At 35.6% G+C, this 15,135-nt stretch overlaps 2 protein-coding genes and 1 long non-coding RNA gene across 3 annotated transcripts; 2 read left to right on the top strand and 1 right to left on the bottom strand.

Annotated features, from left to right (window-relative positions):
• The first annotated feature begins 200 nt into the window (after window positions 1-200).
• Window positions 201-4,038, top strand: LOC124439438 (52 kDa repressor of the inhibitor of the protein kinase-like). Its single transcript, XM_046989663.1, has 4 exons — window positions 201-279; window positions 677-1,428; window positions 1,726-3,458; window positions 3,577-4,038. The coding sequence occupies exons 1-4, from the start codon at window positions 209-211 to the stop codon at window positions 4,036-4,038; spliced, it is 3,018 nt and encodes a 1,005-aa protein (XP_046845619.1). The 5' UTR covers window positions 201-208.
• Window positions 4,039-8,166: 4,128 nt separating this feature from the next.
• LOC124438611 lies at window positions 8,167-9,758 on the top strand. Its single transcript, XR_006946145.1, has 2 exons — window positions 8,167-8,412; window positions 8,511-9,758. It is a non-coding gene; the product is annotated as an uncharacterized LOC124438611 (long non-coding RNA).
• Window positions 9,759-11,343: 1,585 nt separating this feature from the next.
• On the bottom strand, window positions 11,344-12,256 carry LOC124438584 (hepatic lectin-like). The gene is made up of 2 exons (XM_046988756.1): window positions 12,032-12,256; window positions 11,344-11,942 (listed from the first exon to the last, which is right to left on the bottom strand). Exons 1-2 carry the CDS (start codon window positions 12,078-12,080, stop codon window positions 11,515-11,517), a joined length of 477 nt encoding a protein of 158 aa, XP_046844712.1. The 5' UTR covers window positions 12,081-12,256; the 3' UTR covers window positions 11,344-11,514.
• Window positions 12,257-15,135: the final 2,879 nt, after the last annotated feature.

Raw genomic sequence — 15,135 nt, 5'->3', positions numbered from 1 at the left:
CATTGTTATTTGATCACTTGATATAACTCACAATCATCGATCGAAGTCATGGCTGTCGAGAATATCAAACACGATCTGTGTACTCTGCTTCGAGAAGAGAAGTCATTTGATATTAATGGAGTGCGTCGAACCTATGAAACGAGAGCTGCTACTTTTATTTCAAAATCCTCTCCTTGGAATCCCTTTCAAAGGGTAAAATGGGAGAGATATGTCAAGTGAAATGTTAATACCTAAGCACTTGACAGTTCATTGGCAAAGTGGAGAACTAAGAGCTTTAAAGTAAGTAAATTTACCTTTATGCTTGCATGTTTTAAATGTAAATAGTGTACTCATTTCAGACTCAGAGTGTAGTCGTGTAGACAACGACGAACAATCATCATAAAATATACACGATGTCATATTACTTATGCAGCACTTATACTTGCATTCATATGTAATATAATACAAACTGTAATATGCAGGGTAGGTGCGATTTTAGTTGCATTTTAGTTTATGTACTGTATGGATTACATTAAAAATGTAATGACTGTATTCCTTCTTCCAATATACTTATGACTTCAGTAGAAGCTAACATTTTCTTTTCCAAATAACCCTGTCAGACATTTAAGTTTTGAATTCTTCTGATTTCTAATTTTTAACCACACAATGAGAATTTTCTTAACTCTGCTATATTTAGAACTAGAGGTGATGGTAATTGTCTGTACAGAGCCTGCTCAAAATTACTTTGTGGCAAGGAAGACCTATGTCATTTGCTGAGAGACTTAACAAGCATTGAGCTATTCAATCACCAGGAGTATTATGCTAACCACCCTTACTTAAAAGATAAGTTGCATTTTTTTAAGTCAGAAAATACTGCTTTTTCTGCATCAGTATCAGATGTGGCTTTAGGCAATGGCTATGATAGGAAAAATCCAAGCACAAAGGTAATAGTAGTTAAAGAGGACGCTCTAAATAATGCATGCAATGGTACTTATTCTTCACTTATGTGTATATTTGGTTTGTCGTCTGTCACTGGAATGACTATAATTTCAGTTTATCCCGAAAAGTTGGACCAGGAGACCAAATATTCACAATTTCTAAATGGTAAAATTCTTCCACGGCAAGCACACCAACATATTTCAAGTCAACTTGTTCAGCCTGCTAAGTTAATTTTAATGTGGACAACTACTGGCGCTTATTCTCTTCCAGAATTAGATATAGAATTTCAACCCAATCATTTTGTACCACTAATTGAATTTAATCAAAATAATAACTCAAGAGTTAATAATAAAAAAAAAATTACTGACCACTTTAAAGTTGATGTCTTACAGAAAAATAAAAGTGGACTTGAGCAACAAATAGACACAACTTTGGTAGCACCTGCAAAATCCTCACCAAGGGAAGACTTAGATGGCAGCAGCTATGATTGCTTGAAGACTTCCTTAAAACGTGGGTTAAATTAGTGATTGTTCATGTGCAAATATATTTTAATTATAGGTAAGCATGATTTTCTAAGAACATAAGTAAAGCATACCATGCAATATAAAGTATTCGTTGTGGGATGGAGGATATTTTTTGTACATGTGAATAAATCCTTCCTTCTAAACATGAGATCGTCAAATTGGCAACAAGCTTTCACTCAAATGCACCAAAAACAATGACCTATGATATATGACCTTGCATGTTAACGCATTCAGGCGTTTTGAATGTAGTCGTATACCTACATCTTAGTAATGTTTTATTTAGGACCTCTTTCATTCGACTTTGAAGATGGAAAAGTATCAAATGCTTCTTGTCCCTTGTCAAAATCTGTAAAAACTGATATGACAGATGTTGATCCCTTGGATATTGGACATTTTGTATCTGTGGCGGCCCTAGATGACGACACAAAGCTAAGACTTATAACAAATCACTGGAAGCCTTCCCCTTCTTTCAATTTTCCTTTTTCTGAGAATAGTAAATCTTCAAGAAAATTTTGTGCTGGCTGGCTAGATCGTTGGTCCTGGTTGTGCTACTCTAAATTATTTGATGGAGCCTTTTGTTATTATTGCGTTTTGTTCGGTCATCAAACAGGACATAATGGTTCAAAGCTTAGTAAATTATTTAAGGAACCCTTAAGAAACTGGCAAAGTGCGGCAACAAAATTTTACCAGCATGACAAATATTCCCTAATTCACCGTGACTCCAAGTTACGTTTGTCGCAGTTCCAACGTGTGATGAAAGGTAAAACTATTGGCATCGACGAACAAGCCGATCATCTTAGAAGTGCTCGCATTCAATACAATCGTGACGTTTTAGGCTCTATTATTAAAACTATTATACTGGCAGGCAGACAGAATCTTCCCTTACGAGGCCATCGTGACGACTCAAAGTATTTTCTATCTTCTAATCCTGGGAACTTTCAGGCCTTTTTGAATTTTAGAGTAGACGCGGGTGACGCGAAACTAGAAAAACATTTTGAAAATGCAAGTAAGAATGCAACTTATCGTTCGAAGACAATTCAAAACAAGCTGATAAAGATCTGCGGGGAACAAATCAAAGAAAAGATTGTTTCTGACATCAATTCTAATGAATGCCCAATTTACTCAGTCCTTGGTGATGAGGCAACAGACTGCAGCAGTATCGAGCAGATGCCAATTGTTGTAAGGTATGTTGACTCAAAGCAAGAAATTAATGAGTGTGAAGGAATGACTGGCGAAGCGCTAGCGAAGAATATCGAAGATACTTTAAACGAAGTTGGGCTACTACTTTCCAACTGTCGTGGTCAGTGCTATGATGGTGCCAGTGCAATGTCAAGCAAATCAAAGGGAGTTGCTTGTCGTATTTTAAAGAAAAATCCAAAAGCTTTGTATATCCATTGCGCTAGTCATCGATTGAACCTTGTTGTTGCTAAAGCATGTGGTGAGCAAACTGTCAAAAACATGTTGGGGCATGCTCAAAAGATCTTCAGTTTCTTCAGCCCATCCCCCCTACGAATGCAGTGCTTGAGGCAGAATATGGAAAAGTCTGGGTTACGTCGTAAAAAACTAGGAGCTCCATCCACAACGCGTTGGGTTGAACGGATACGTACACTTGATGGATTTGTGGAAGCATTTGTACCTGTTTGTCAAAGTTTAGAGTACATGAAGCTCAATATGAATAAAGATTTTGATAATTCAAGTAGGGACGCAGAGGGATATCTTCGTTCCATAAAATCTTTCGAATTTATTGTTAATCTTGTGATTACATCAAATGTTCTGCATCACACAATGTCGTTGACTGTCCAACTGCAGCAAAGGATGATCGATATCGCTGAATCAATTAAACATATAAATCTTTTGAAGTCACAATTAAAAATTTTACGCAGCTCGGCTGATACAATTCATGACCAATACTACGAAGAAGCAGTGGATTTAGCAAACAGAGTAAACGTTGATGAAAAATTCCTCGACTTTGCAATGTTCAGACAACTCGTGAAAACTATCCTGCACATACAGCACGTGAATACTACCGCATGAAACTAACCATCCCTCTTCTTGATCACTTGATTGAACAGATGGAATTTCGGTTTTCTTCAGAGCTGTGCGATATTTATCGTGGATTCTATATTATACCTAGTATTTTCTCAATTGCAAGGACGTTAATTGGAAGGAAGAGTTTATGAAGTTTGCTGTTGCATATAAAGAGGATATGCCACACTTTCGGAAAATACATGCTGAATTAGGATTGTGGGAAACAAATTGGAAAGGGGGCTTTGAGAAAGTTAAGTACGATTCAATTGCCGACACGCTTCGAACTTGTAACAAACTTGCGTTTCCAAATATATTTACAGCGCTTAAGATACTCGCTGTTGTGCCAGTCACTACATGTGAGTGTGAAAGATCCGTTTCTGCCCTTCGTCGAATGAAAACTTGGTTACGTAGCACAATGATCAACGAAAGGTTAAATGGATTAGCCCAAATGCATATTAATGATGATATTAAGTGTGATGTCGAAGAAGTGATTAATACCTTTGCTAGACAAAACCCAACGAGGATGCAATTTCTTGATATCCTGGAGGATAAAGAAACAGATGCTTGACGATGAGCTCCATGAGAAATTCTTAATGCTGATAAACAACCTACATTTTCTTTGAGAGTTATCTTGTTTTCAGCCGTTATTGAGAGGACGAAGACCACGTTTAAACATTGATTTTCTTAAACATTTCATCTTTGCTGTGGTTGGAAGAAGACGATCTTTCAATATTGCTTTTATAATTGTTGTCATCTTTGCTGCCGTTAGAAGAAGACCATCTTTGAACATTGCTTTTATTAAACTTTTCATCTTTTTTACCGTTGGAAGAAGACCACCTTTGAACATTGCTTTTATCAATGCTGTTATCTTACAAAAGACGGCTCATGTTATTTTTTCGATAAAATTTACGCTAAAGATTTTTCTGTCACCTTTCCCAAATCGCTGGAAAATGCTTCTCGGATAGTGAAAATTCAAAAATTTTCTGGGGGAGCATGCCCCCAGACCCCCCTAGCGGTGGCTCGCGCCTCCGGCGCTCGCAATGCATCGGTCAGCTAAAGAGCTGGATCCGCGCCTGCTTCTCAATACATAGTTCCTGAAACAATAACTTAGCACAAACTACAATTGGATTTATAAGACGTAAGGGATAGAATAATCCAGCAAGTGTACTTAGTATATTTTGTTTACTTGGAATGAGTACCTTTACTCTTTAAGACAATTTCCAGAGGCTAATTAAAAGCGATCCGACTTACACTCCCATCCCAATCATATAGTACTTTCTCAAAACTCCCACTAATACTATTCTCCCCAACGGATTCCTTGGTATAAGTTGGCTCATTTTCGAAATACTAACTTTTGCCTTTCTTTTTTCTAAAATGCTTCTTTCATTATTTTCCATTTCTTTTCTATTTTCAACATTACTTAGCCGCTTTCTAAGTCTAAATCCTCCTGCAGCCAATCGCTCACTTGTTGACTCATAATACGTCATTTCTTTTCTTCTTGAACTGTTCACCTGACACTAAATAATCAACATAAGAACTATCTCTGAGTTTTTTAATAAATTCTTGTCTATCACCGTGAATGAGTCTAAATGATACTCAGCGTTGCATTCAACAAAAATAGAGAGCAGTTGAACCCAAACACTACTCTACAAAATTAGTACTCTACAGATCTTACCCTCTCAATGTTTGTGTCATCAACCCAAAAAAATCTTAGGCAATCCCTGTCCAAAGCATCAACTTCTATATTCAAAAATGCCTTTTCAATATCTGCCACTAAAGCGACTATCTTCTCTCTAAACCTTATCAAAATATGAAATAGCAATGGTGCTAATATGGGTCCCACATGCTAACAGTCATTGAGCGAGGAAGTTTTTGGTGACTCCTTACACGATGCATCATAAACAACTCTTACCTTAGTTGTTTTCGCTTCCTTGAAAACAACAGCATGACGTGGTAAATACTGTATTTTATCAGCTTTCTATAGTTCTAAAACTGGTTCAAAAATATCCCTCATGAACTGACTTTTGATTGTCTTATCATACTCTTCAAAAATTTCTGGTTCCTCTTCAGCCGGACTAACGGACCCTTTAATCTTCTCAAGCTTATATTGTAATTCGTATAATCTAAACCATATCCTTTGTTTCATAACAACTTGACACTGCATCTGTTACCATTAAACACAATAGAATCCCTTAACGATTCATGAACTTCATCTTCCTCTGCTATTCCTAGTGTTTAAAAATCCCACAAAAGGTTGACATTCTTCTCTGAACTTAAATTTCCAGAAATTTCATGAGTAATGAAATGTACTTGAGCGTGCATGTTATCCAAATCATTTCTCGCTTTCCTGGGCCGGACAACACATAACCTAACTTAGTAGAAACAGCAATTGGTTCATCTATCTGTCCCCGAACAACATTGCTTTCCTGAAACCACCAAAGATAATTAGCTCCAGTCAAAACTTCTGAAAACCACAGACCCTTTTAATGTGAATAATCCCTCTTTCTCAACTCTGCATGTTTATTCTGATTTTAGATATACAGTATACACTATATGCCTCGATGCTCTCACTCTCTATTCACAAATGGCTTGTGACTTTCTGAATCAAACAACACTCTGACCGTAACAAGTTCCTCATATTCCTTCATAAAAGCCTTTTCTGTCTGTAATGCTACCCTAGAATGAGATCCTAGAATAGAATGGTTGTTTTGAATATTGCCTTTAAGAAACCATTAGCTTCACAAATTGAACTATGGTGTGCCTTCTCACATGCATTACATTCATCATTACAATTACAATTCTTACTGACATATCCTTTCTTCAAGCAAATGAAACATGTTTCGTATTTACGAATGAGTTGTTTTCTCTCAGTTACATTGGTAATTTTCTTACATTCCTCCGCATTGTGTTAGACCAGGGGTCTCCAAACTACGGCCCGCGGGCCAGATGCGGCCTGTTGGGCCTCTCAATCCGGCCCGCAGAGGCACTTAAGTAAAAAAATATTATTATTAAACAAAATAAACTTTGTGCAGAAAGTTCACGTTATGTCGCAAGCCAACTAGCAAGAGTAGCTTACGTCAATTTTTTCTCCCAGCTTCCCTACTTCCGTTTCAAGCACATTGTGAATTTTAAAAAGCTGAAGGATAACGTGGAAATTTTTTATATTCTTCGGCCCTCAACATGCTGGATGAAAGTTCATGTGGCCCTCTGGCTGTAAAGTTTGGAGACCCCTGTGTTAGACAATAAATGCATTTTCTTTTCGCTTTACTGTTCGTTGACTCTTCGTTGCAACTCTCGTGCTTTGCGTGTAGTGCTGATGCTGACCCGACATGTCTTTGTCGCAATGTTTCTCGTTGTTTCTCCCCGTCTGGCCTCTTGTTTCTCTAACCGATCGTTTAGAGAAACAAGAGCTTCTCAAAGCTCCAACTCTTCTCAAAGCTCTCACGCTTCTCAAAGCTCCAGCTCCGACGCTACATTTTGGGACAGATTTCTTTGTATCTGGCACTTCCAACACTATGCCATTTTCCTTTGGAGGAACATCAGTCAGTATTTTATAGCATTCATCCAATTTGACCTTTACTTCATACAAAATATTGCTGTTTCCCCATCCCTCAGCAACATAAGTTAAATTCTTTAATCGTCCCAGCCGTTCTCTGCACCTTCGGCTTCTGTTCTATGTGAAGATGGCTTTCGTTTTAGCTCAGCTACAATGGCGGGAAAAATGTTCTTGTCCTTAGTTAAGTGGATTTCGTTTTCCTCTAGTGCTTCAACGGTTTGTGAAGAATCATCGGAGTGACATTGGCTTACCTCAAATGGCTTTGTTTCCATTACAGACGTGCAACCTATCCGATCAACTGTTAAAAATGGAGATTCCGTGTACGACTTCGGTAGTTTATCAAATGACCAAAGTGGAAAGTCGTATATATTAAATACGTTAATATATACATATACATATATATAAGTGAAGGAGTCACCATTTTACTATGGTGATATCACATTGTAATACACTTTGTAGACAAAGATGAATTCTAACCTTCGTATTTCAGTCAATCAAATGTTCATATTTAGTTTATTTTAAATGCCTTATGGAGACAAAATATAACTGCATGATACATTGTCTTGAAATACGTCATGTTACAAAAGTTTTCTCGATCATTCTATCAGTTGACATGCAAATGCGAAACAACACTTGTAATGAACAGTAGGACTTATTCTATATTCATAAATAGTCTTATTGAGCAAAGGACGACAAAGAGAAAAACATAGGATTCTTTATTTGACGTTCAATTACAGAACATTTGCAATTCATTTTGCCACGTCGTGACGTACATACTGCAGAGGACAATAAACGTTAGATAATAACTCTGCTGAAACAAACACTAACACGTTACTAAAACACAATAATTGCATTGAAAATGAAACGACAAAACTGAGAGATAACGAAAGCTGTTGATTTATCTTTCATTGTAGAAGTATATAGTAAATATCTTATTTTAATAACGGCAGTCAACAACATCATTAATTTATTTTCTTTTTTGAAACCATGTTTTTAATGATAAATATAAATCACTTTCAGTAATTACTGATTTGACTAGCCAGTGGTTATATTTTTGTCAATGACTGTGTTTTGTCAGTAATTGTCCTTGTATTTCTTTGATATTTCAATCAAATTCCGCCTCGTCGTAGTCATGACGCACACAGCAATCGAGGGAAGTGAGTGTTGGAAACTCAACTCTGATATTTTTAGTCAGAGTATTTTAGTGTTACACACAACCAATTTATTCTTTTATAATTCGTCCAAGGCTGCAGCTAGACTGCCGAAAGCTTGTTTAACAATCAATGAATGTTTGACCGCATTATCGAAAATCCTGATATCGGATGACGCATTTTTTCCTAAAAAATGTTAAATAGTTCGCTATCATGGCCAATTTGATTTGTACAGGTATGTAGTATTTGTACAGGTATGAGTATTTACATATCGATGACTGATTTTTATCTGTTGGTAAATATAGTAACATCCATCTCTAACACTTTATTTAGGTCCCGGTCGTATTTTAGTGAATTGAAATTGAAAGAATCCAGTTTATTTATTTCACACGCCATGTTGAGACTTAAGAGGAAGTTACCTTTAGCTAAAATTTACGTACATGCTATTATCATTGGTTATGTTATTTTTGATTACTCGATCGTTCCTTTGATAGCGACAAGCAATGAGATGGGGAGTAACTAAAAGAAAACAAGGATTCTTTGTTTGATGTTTAATTACAGATTGGCCACGTCGTAACCCACTTGTAGTCCCCAAACATATAGGCCATGGACCTACTTCGAAAATTGTGATTTTTTCATGCGTCCATCGAGGAAGAAAAGAATTTTTTAACCATCATTGATCTTGCTGCTGTTATAGTACTTATATATATATATATCAACTCTAGCATGTATGTCAATAGTATAACTTGCAAAGTAATAAGAAAACCGATTAGTTTATCTTGAGTTAATGGTCAGGTGAAATCAATATAATGTTTTTACGTCGTAGCCAATCAAAGCAAAGAAAGTCTTGCCCTCAACCAATTACGTAGCGTCGGGGTGAAAGGTCTTTCAGTACACTTGGTACACAATGGCGAACAACAAGGCTTGCTGAAGTTTCTCACTCGGATGACGAGTTTATTGCGTTATGCATATCAAAAATAGTGCTAACTCAAAATTAAAATCATTTGCACTTGCTTGTTGGTGTATATTTACTTTTTTTACTGCTAAATGGAGAAAACTTTCATGATATAAGGCGAAATGGCGCAGGAACAGCTTCAACTTCTGGGGCTAATTGACGACCATTACGTTGACAATTTGTCTTTCGCTGAAAGTGTTAGCTCTTCAGAGCGTTTCGTACCCATACCAGCGCTCTGCAAATTCCATTGCAATCGCTAAAGTCGGTTTTTCATTGTCCAAATGCAGTGAAGAAAACAGAACAGGCAAATAAGAATGAGAGAAAGAAAAACAAGACGATCAACATAAGGACTTTTCAGTTTTGGAGACTTGTAATTCAGTATATGTGAGATTATTTGGTACCAGTTGAATTTCAAAGATACATTTCTTTTCACTTTGAATTTATTACTTGAAATTTACTTCAAATACTACACTCAGAGTAGTTGTGATTCTACGTTGCGTTTTTTTGTTTCGATAAGATAAGAAATGCATATATATTGTGTGAATTATTTTACAATGTTGCTTCAAACTAACTAGAGCAATTTGTCATTTCAATATTAAACTATAATTTTTATAGATGGTATCTGAGATGTCGTGTTTGCTTTCTTATGTTCTGCCATTTGCTGAGCTTTGAGTCCACTTTTTGAAATCTTGAACCATGCTGTTTTTTAACATTTTTATATTGTAATTGGGCTGACATGTCCAACATTTGCAGCTGTTTGCTGTGCACACGGCATCTTTGTTCTAGTTTTGAAATATAGCTAGTTGAGCGTTGTACTTCTGCTGTTTTAGTATACTGTACATACAGTATGACAAAGCTCCAAATCTGTACTCATATTGCATGTAATGAAGCCTACAGGAAGGCTTCTGTATAGAAATATAGACGACTAAGACGCTCAAAGTCATAACTTTCCACAATTGATTAGGACTAAACGGCTGACTTAGCAATTTTATTAACAAACCGAAGTAGAAAAATATACTAGGAGCATGGTATTGATGATTTTTGGCTCAACCAAGCAGAGAAAAAATGCCTTTTTTTCGTTTGCTATGTATGTGCAATTTTTAGATTTAACATATCTTCGGAAAATGATATATAAATAGTATAAACTCCCCATAATGTAAAATTGCGCTCGTTCCTCCGTGGACGCATGCTGATATTATTTCTAGACGACTTTTTGCGATTGGGCCCATAGCCTAATAGTGAGCCCGAGTATTTGACAAGCTGTTTATTTTTCTTTCATTGCAGAAGTATATAATAAAAAACTTATTTTCATACCGGCAGTCTAAATGTATCCTTAATTTTATTGCCTTTCTTTGAACCAAGGTTTTGAATGCAAAATATAAATCATTTTCACTAATTACTCATTTGAGCAGTCAGCCTTTATATAGTTAATAAGTAGAAATGATGAATGGAACAACAAAGACTCTTGTTTTTATCACTGAACTGACCACATTTGTATAGCACCCTAGCCAAACTACAGCTAAAGAAACGCCTATCAGGCATTTAAACAGGGCTACTCCGTTATATTGTGTATTAATGGCATTAAATAGTTGCCAATTTGCACAACGAATTTTATAGCAATGCAATCTCATATGTGGCAATATATTATGTAAGTAAATTGTGTTCATTATACATGTAAATAGTTATACTCTCGCTTGAAGCGATCCAATAAACACTTTATTGATTGAAGAACTTTGTATAAGTCACGTGTGATTTATGTAATTTCGCTGCAATATAGAAATATCCGTTTTTTAAAATCGTGCTTACCTTTGCTAGCCTGAGTAACAAAAATAGCAAGAGTTTGGCAATCATTACTTTGCTCAAATTTGACATGCATGGTCATGAAAGATTTGCGATGGAAAATGTAAATTTATAACACGACGTAAGAACGATGAAGGGAATAACAAAGATTCACGATTCCTTGTCATAAGTTTGTACGTACAAACAAACATGAATTAGCTTGGTGATAAAATTGAACAATTTTTTAAAAACAAATAGTTTGCCTGCATGGTACTTGGCTAACAGTATTTTCAACAGAATTCTCTTACAAACACTATCTGCATGCACTCATTGAAAGAGAGGTGCTTATATGCTCCGTGATTCGTGAGAAAGTTAATGCAGTACACTTTAATATCAACGAAGATGCGTATAAAAACGCTGGAACAACAAATGTAATTTTAATGCATTATTTATTGGCTGGCTCGACTGAAAATATTTACAATATGTAAACTAGTGAAATCAAAATAGTGCCTGCTTGATAATGTATCATAAGTAAAGTATCTTCTAAGCCAACGTCCACCATTAAACTGTCCTTTCCTGTTCCTTCTTCGTCGAGATAAAAAATCATTCGCACGTACAATGACACTTCAAAGATGTTGGTTTACTTTGACAAATGTAGTGGTAGGAAAAATAGCATGGGACATCATTCCATTTGCCTTTTGGATAAAAATGGACGCAATTCTCTTTGTTTCCAAGATTATTAGGTTCATCGGAAGCCCAATTGATAAATGTAGGCAGGACATGTTGCATTGTATAAAATTTCTTGTCGTCTTTATTACGAAACAAACCAATAAATGGATTTTGCAGATTTTTTCTTTTGGCAGCACTGTAAATGGCGTTATTCTCAACCAAGTTCTTTGGAAAAGCAAGATATCCTCCCATGCGTTGACATTCAAGAATGGCTTTGCTTCCAGTTGTTTTGGTTGTACTGAAGTAGTAGCAAGATTGACGAAGATAAGTCCAACCAGATGGACATCTACTTGCTTCATTTACTAAAACGAGTTAATATAATTACACAAAGGTCAATTAGCACAAAAAAAATGTTAGCGATTGAAGAAAAAAATAATGTAGCAACTAATACCTTGAAAATTATTCACGACAATGCATAGAAGAAACAGTAACTTAAACATTTTCGACTTTAGACACAGCAGTGAAATCTTTTGTGGAAAGACTTAAATCACCAAACACCTACCTAGAGCAGCGAATGTTTGAGTAATCATTGAGAGATATTATATATACGTATTTAGAAGCTAAGACAGAGCTCCTTGCTGAAACAGACACGTAAACTTCCACATGAATACAATACAATACAAAACAAGTCAATAAAAGCAGTATTTATATCATCACTTACAGAAGTAACTGTATTGAGTAAATGATTTTTGCACATTTTTTTTAAACGGTGGACTATAGCTTTCATGTATTTACGTATTCAGTAATGTTATTATGTTGATAATAAAATTTATTATTTAAAGCAATTGTGATTGTGACTCTAATTTACATTTATTCATTTGTCTTTTGCTGTTTTGCAATGAAGAGCTTTTCTTATAGGAGTCGAAATTTAAAAGACTATCGAGCTTTTGCACTGCGAGGTCATGTTATTTTTGAGTACTCGATTCATCGGCATGCAAGACTGTAAATTTGACATGAAATTACAAAATAAGATTTGTTATAAACTATGCACTGGGAACTGTAAACAGAATCACAAAGATTCTTTATTAGACGTTTACATACCGACAGAGATGAACTTGAATTCGCCACGTCATAGTCATAAGCCACACTGAGCCATCGAAGAAAGCGAGTGTTGGAAACTTTTTACTGTAATATGTTTCGTCTTTACTATAATATGTTGTTAATACTATAATATATCGTTAAATATCGATATAATAGGTGTGATGGTGATGTTCATAGAATTATGCAGGTAATAATTGGAAGAAAACAATGGATTTCAAAGGAGCTTAATCCTGTATAAAGCTTGACTACATAAATATCGCCCAACTGGCAAAAATTACATGAGTTGACTACACAACTTGTTTTGAGCCATGAACAACAAAAAGCACAAAACTTTTAAAGTCAAAGATGATTTTTCATTATAAATATTAAAGCCCAGCAAAGTGCTTTTAAAAAGCCATTTAATACAAAAATATTAAATAAAAAAGGAATATTTATTCAATGGCGTAACGTTTCATCTTGACTCTCAAGACATCATCAGACAGTATTAAATGGCAAGTGAGGACTGTGATGTGGTGTGTATGTACATACATATATATATTTACGCTCTGCTCTCGGGCATCGAGCACTGTTTTATACGGAGAATCATCAAATATAAACTTCCTACATATATATATATATATATATATACACTTTAGGAAGTTTATAATTTATGATTTACCGTATAAAACAGTAACCTGAACAGTTACGAAACAGGCTTGTCGGGATGAATCTGTAGTTTTGTGATCTTTCTCAACACCACTACACATATAATATACACTTTATATATATATACACTTTATATACATATACACTTTATATATATATTCACTTTTTATATATACACTTTGTATATATATATATATATATTATTATGGATAATATTCCTGGATAAAAGAGCGCTCAATATTCTATATATTAGAAGAGCGTAAGATAAAATGAACTAAAATAAAATGGACAATTGTTTGCTGTCGCTACTCGGAGTTTCACGCCGTAGGGCGATCTTCAGGCAACTATATATATATATTTGAAAATTGGTAACCCCGGCATATTATGATAATGATAAGGATTCTCATCATCAACAAAGCCTTTGTAAATAATATATTCTTACATTCTGACGAAGGCTCGAAGCACCGAGTTGAAAGCTTAGTAAAAAAATTTCAAAATAAAAATCCAGAGAATCCTTATCATTATCATATATAGATATGTACATAGAGACGTCCACCGCTTTCGCTTTAAGCAAAGCTCACCTTTATAGGTTTGAGCGCTCTGGTGACTCTACAATACAATCCATACAATGTGTAACCGTACGTCCTGTGTCCCAAGTGCAGGAGTCACCATTTTACTATGGTGATAGCCGGGAGGGCACATTGTTATACACTTTGTATATTACGCTCGCTGCGCTTGCGCAGTTTGAGCGCTCTTGGATTGCGCAGAGAGTCTCATAAAGAGACGTCCACCGCTTTCGCTTTATGCAAAGTTCACCTTTATAGGTTTGAGCGCTCTGGTGACTCTACAATACAATCCATACAATGTGTAACCGTACGTCCTGTGTCCCAAGTGCAGGAGTCACTATTTTAATATGGTGATATCCGGGAGGGCACATAGTATATACACTTTGTATATACATATATATAAGTTTGAAAATTTGTAATCCAGGCATTGAAATACATAAAAGATAAAAGTTTCTCCGGATTTTAAGTGATTTTTATTGAGCTTTCGTCTCGTTGCTTCGAGCCTTCATCAGAATGAGGATATTTATTTACACGTGCTTTTTAGCTTGGAGACGTTTAGAGCGTCTAATTGGATTAGTGGGTGGGTCAATGTGATTGGATGGGGTGAAATGCGTTGCTATGGGTTTTGGTGTATTGTGAATATGATTGGTGTTAATAATATTAGAGTGTAGTGTTTTAGTTTTGGTGTTGTTTGTAGTTTTTTTGTCCTTTTTCTTCAGTTGTGAGTATATGATGGGTATGTCGATATGTCTGTTTATTGTGTCGTTGTCTTTACCGTACCAAGCTTGTCAAATTAGCGTGCGTGTTTAGTCTGTGCGCGTCCGAGTACTTCAGTTTCTGTCCAGTCGAATGTGTGGTTGTTTCCGTGGGTATGTTCTGCCGGTAGTGAGTTCGGATCTCGTCGTTTTATGGCGTTTTTGTGTTCTGTGAGTCTTGTTTCAATTTTCTTAGATGTTTGTCCTATGTATTGCTTTAAACAGTCTTTACATGGTATCATGTAGATCGCGTCAGTTGTATCATGAATTGTTGTTTTGTCTTTATGTTTGGTGAAACATGATATGAGTTTTTGTGTAGGTTTGAGGGCGACGTTAATATTAAATGGTCGAAGAATTCTGGCAGTCATTTCTGATTTTCCGTTTATGTATGGTAATGTGATGATTTTTTCTGTTTCGTCCGGTTTTTTGTTGCTTTTGTCGGTTTGTGTTTTGTTTTGTATTTTGTATATAGTTTTGTTTATAAAGTT

The sequence above is a fragment of the Xenia sp. Carnegie-2017 genome, unplaced genomic scaffold (assembly GCF_021976095.1).
Source record: "Xenia sp. Carnegie-2017 unplaced genomic scaffold, XeniaSp_v1 HiC_scaffold_19, whole genome shotgun sequence".
In the NCBI taxonomy this organism is placed as follows: Eukaryota; Metazoa; Cnidaria; class Anthozoa; order Malacalcyonacea; family Xeniidae; genus Xenia; species Xenia sp. Carnegie-2017.
Note: the sequence above shows the minus strand (reverse complement) of the source record. Positions and strands in the feature narration are given on the sequence as shown.

Bases quoted from the DNA above. Each gene is read 5' to 3' on its own strand.
- LOC124438584 (XM_046988756.1), bottom strand. From the start codon at position 12,080: ATGTTTAAGTTACTGTTTCTTCTATGCATTGTCGTGAATAATTTTCAA. The intron at 11,943-12,031 runs GTATTAGTTGCT...AACTCGTTTTAG, and splicing joins TGTCGTGAATAATTTTCAAG to TAAATGAAGCAAGTAGATGT.
- LOC124439438 (XM_046989663.1), top strand. From the start codon at position 209: ATGTCAAGTGAAATGTTAATACCTAAGCACTTGACAGTTCATTGGCAA. The intron at 280-676 runs GTAAGTAAATTT...TGCTATATTTAG, and splicing joins GGAGAACTAAGAGCTTTAAA to AACTAGAGGTGATGGTAATT. The intron at 3,459-3,576 runs GTGAATACTACC...TATTATACCTAG, and splicing joins CTATCCTGCACATACAGCAC to TATTTTCTCAATTGCAAGGA.